The sequence below is a fragment of the Onychomys torridus genome, chromosome 1 (genome assembly GCF_903995425.1).
Source record: "Onychomys torridus chromosome 1, mOncTor1.1, whole genome shotgun sequence".
Classification (NCBI taxonomy): Eukaryota; Metazoa; Chordata; class Mammalia; order Rodentia; family Cricetidae; genus Onychomys; species Onychomys torridus.
Genome location: NC_050443.1, coordinates 30,550,330 through 30,554,004, shown reverse-complemented (window position 1 = coordinate 30,554,004; position 3,675 = coordinate 30,550,330). Strand labels below are relative to the sequence as shown.

The following is a 3,675-nucleotide window of genomic DNA, read 5'->3' as shown; positions in this document are numbered from 1 at the left end:
TGTGGATCGTCATGCCCAGCTCAAGTCTGTTTTCTCTTATATAAAAAGGGAGGTGCAGCCGGGCGGTGGTGGTGCACACCTTTAATCCCAGCACTCAGGAGGCAGAGCCAGGTGGATCTCTGTGAGTTCGAGGCCAGCCTGGGCTACAGAGTGAGATCCAGGACAGGCACCAAAACTACACAGAGAAACCCTGTCTAGGGAAAAGGGGGGGGAGGGGCTCCCACAGCCTTGCGGCTCCTCTCCTTCCATCTTCTGCTCCCTCTTTGGACCTGCACGTGGGAGTCCTTGATGCCTATTCTAGGGATGGGAATTGAATCTGAGATACTGGGGCAGAGGAGCAATAGGAAGCAGTCTCCACCCCAACTTTCTACTCCCAGCAGGCATCTGGCCCAGGGCTTTGCCACCTGGTGGGTGGGGCAGAAGTAGGGTGGTGGGGGTAGGGATGGGAAAGATCTTCTGAGAAGGCTGCTGGGCTGTCAGGAGCGGTAATTGCTCCGCACTCCCACCCACCCTCTGCTTGTCTTCTAGAAACGTCTTTTGTCATTCTATCTGATTTCCCCCATGCTTTCTCTAGAGTCCTGGCGACTAAAAGCCAAGCTATTTTTAATTTTTCTAGGTGGTGACTCGGGGCTGGGACACCCACCAACCCATATCCCATGTCCCCCTAATTGGGTGGGAAGATAGGCTCAGGTCAGAAGTCTCTGCTGGAGACTAGAGGGGAAAAGCAAGCATGGGTATGCTATCAGGGATGGAGACGGGGCAGAACCACCGAAGGGGGGCACCTAGAGACTACCCGGCTTGTGGCAGTTTGACCTCTGGGCAGATTGCTCCCACCAGCTCAATCCCTGTACGTTAATGCTTGGGGCGGCTGCTGTCTGTGTGTCCTGGTGGCTTCAGGGATTCTGACACATCTGGACACCAGAGACCTCACCGGGGCCCTTGTTAAGTGTGCCTTCATCCTTTTGCCCCCATCACTGGGCACTTCAAATGTGCCAGACAGAACACACTGGTAACCTGGGGCCTGGCATAGGACAAGAAGAAATAATGGGTTTCCTGGGGGCCCCAATAAATACCATTGAGCTATTGTGTCTGCCCCCAGTGGCAGAGGTAGAGCTGGGCTGGGCAAAGCAGAACAGCCTGGGCTCTTGGGAGGAGTCTCCCTCTGGGAAGAGTTGGTAGCAGCTTTGGCTGGATGAGCCTTTCTGGATCCAGGGAAGTCCTATGCTGGGTGGGGCGGCGGGGGAGGGGGTACAGAGAGAACCTCTCCAGTTTTGGTGTAGAAAAGGGGGAAGACAGCCTCACCCTCAGTTGACGGAGGTGGGGGGCAGGGCAGGAGGAGACTGGCCCAGCCTTAACAGCTCTGCCTTTAGGGCAGGGGTCTGTGCCAGGAGTGGGTGTTGGATGGAAAGGGTGGAGCTGAACCACCACCCAGCCTTTACTTAAGGTCCCGTCTTGCAGCTCTTGGCCTCATCGCTTTGAATTGCTGTGACAACCATGTCTGGGAGCTCCGTAAGTGTTCTGAGGCTGGGGGAGCTGGCACTCGGGTGGGGCAGGTTGGGAGGTCTGGCCTTCTGGAAACCTCCCCTTCACAGCCTCAGGAGAGCTGAGTGCTGCCTGACTCTTGGGTCTCACCAGCTGGTCCTGAAGGTCGTCCCCAGGCTGGCTTCCCTTGTAACTGTTCTGTCCATCCACGCCTGTCTCTCTGCCTCCCCTCTAATCTGCTTGTCTTCTGTCCTGGCCCTGGAGTTCCTAACTGGGGGCTGGCCCATCTGTTTCTTTGTCTCCCTGGTTCTCATCCCTGCCCCACCCAAATCTTTCAGGCCACCCACCACAAGACCCCTCTGCTTCAGGGCCTGCGTCCCGGCATGGTCATGAGAATTCGAGGTGTTGTCCCTGAACAGGCTGGCAGGTGACATCCTGGGCTCCAGGGCATGGGTGGGGGATGAAAAGTAGGTGCTCTCCTGGCTAAGTAGATCGTTCCTTACAGCACATACATGGGGTCCCTGGGGCCTGTTCTATCAAGTAGGGTCTTTGATTGTCTGTTGCTATCTTAATTTGGATATATTCACTGATGTTCCCAAAGACTTTCATAGATGGGTGCTCAAATCTCCCTAAAAATTTAGGGTTCTAGGGCAACCTCAAGAATCCCTGGTCAGTCCTAGGAGCTCCATGTCCCATTTTTCAGGAGCCTGAAAATCTGCCTTGGGTCTTGACACCGGAGTACCCGGTCATCAAGCCCATGGTCTACTAAAATTGGGACCTCGGACTTTATGGGAGTATTGGTAGTCTAGAATAATAGGGTCCATGCTACCAGGCCTGCATATCTTGGGTGGGATTCCCTGTAATCAGGAACACAGCCCACTGAGCACACCAGAACTCCAGGACAGCTCCAGTGTCTGGAAATGAGGCTATGAACATGGGGACTCTGCGTGGGTGGATGTGTGCCCAGGGAACCATATAAACCTTCGCGTGGTGTTGCTGATCTCTGAGGCCTACTGTTCCTGGCAGGTTCCACGTAAACCTGCTGTGCAGTGAGGAGCAGGGGGCAGACGCCGCCCTGCACTTTAACCCGAGGCTCGACACATCTGAGGTAGTCTTCAACACCAAACAGCAGGGCAAATGGGGCCGTGAGGAGCGGGGCTCTGGCATCCCCTTCCAACGCGGGCAGCCCTTTGAAGTCCTCCTCATAACCACAGAAGAAGGGTTCAAGGTGCGTCTTTGGAGGGGGATGGGTCAGACCCAGACCTAGAGCAGTGAGCTACGTGCATGGGGAAGGAAATCCTTGGGGTCGTGGAACCCGGGCCTGGTGCGGGCACAGACCCTCTCTCCTGATCTGCTCTTAACACCAAGTCTAGTGATCAAAAGCCAAGTGCCCCAAGGGTGGGTGTCCTAGCAGGTGTTGTGGACACAAACCGCTCTCCCTGTGCTCTGAGACCAACATCCAGTATCAGGTACTGGGAGGAGCCTTGGAAGAGACCTCTCATTCACCACCTTCAGTCCCCGCTGCCATAGATGGACGCTCAAATCGTGGTGGCGACGACGACATCAACAGCCCCCACACAAGAAACACCTTTGTCCTGTGTGGATCTGAACTCACTGTGTCCCATTAAAATGAACAACAGACCCACTTTTCCCTCTGAGGAGAGAGTCTCGCTGTGGTTAGCGTTTTCCCAAGGAGTGGACGGCGATCGGCATTTAGGCCTAATTGAAGCTTTCCCCCTGCAGGCAGTGGTCGGGGATGAAGAGTACCTCCACTTCAGCCACCGGATGCCACCCGCGAGCGTGCGCTTGGTGGAGGTGGGCGGAGACGTGCAGCTGCATTCTGTGAATGTCTTCTGAGCCAAGGGCGTCGGTCGGGGAAGAAGGCTCGCAGAGGAGGGTGTGGATGGCGAATAAAGCGTAGCTGTAGTTCCCGACTGTGTCTGTGTCCTTTATGTGTGGCTGAAGAGACTGGGACTCGGAGAAAAACAGTGGTCCAGGGTCACAGTGAGCCTGTGTCGGAGACACACACAGTATCAAACCTGCAGGGCGAGGAGTAGCTGAGCAGAGGCCCAGCGGCTTCCTCCCGGAGCACCGAGGTGCTGGTGCTGGTGCTGGTTTTGGTGGGGGAAGGGTAAAAAACAGTCTATGTAGCCCAGGCTGGCCTCAAACTTGCAGCCATTCCTTTGCCTCAGC

General features: G+C 55.7%; 1 protein-coding gene across 1 annotated transcript; it reads left to right on the top strand.

Annotated features, from left to right (window-relative positions):
- The first annotated feature begins 1,494 nt into the window (after positions 1-1,494).
- Positions 1,495-3,339, top strand: LOC118593825 (galectin-7). The gene is made up of 4 exons (XM_036203440.1): positions 1,495-1,509; positions 1,821-1,909; positions 2,509-2,710; positions 3,226-3,339. The coding sequence occupies exons 1-4, from the start codon at positions 1,495-1,497 to the stop codon at positions 3,337-3,339; spliced, it is 420 nt and encodes a 139-aa protein (XP_036059333.1).
- Positions 3,340-3,675: the final 336 nt, after the last annotated feature.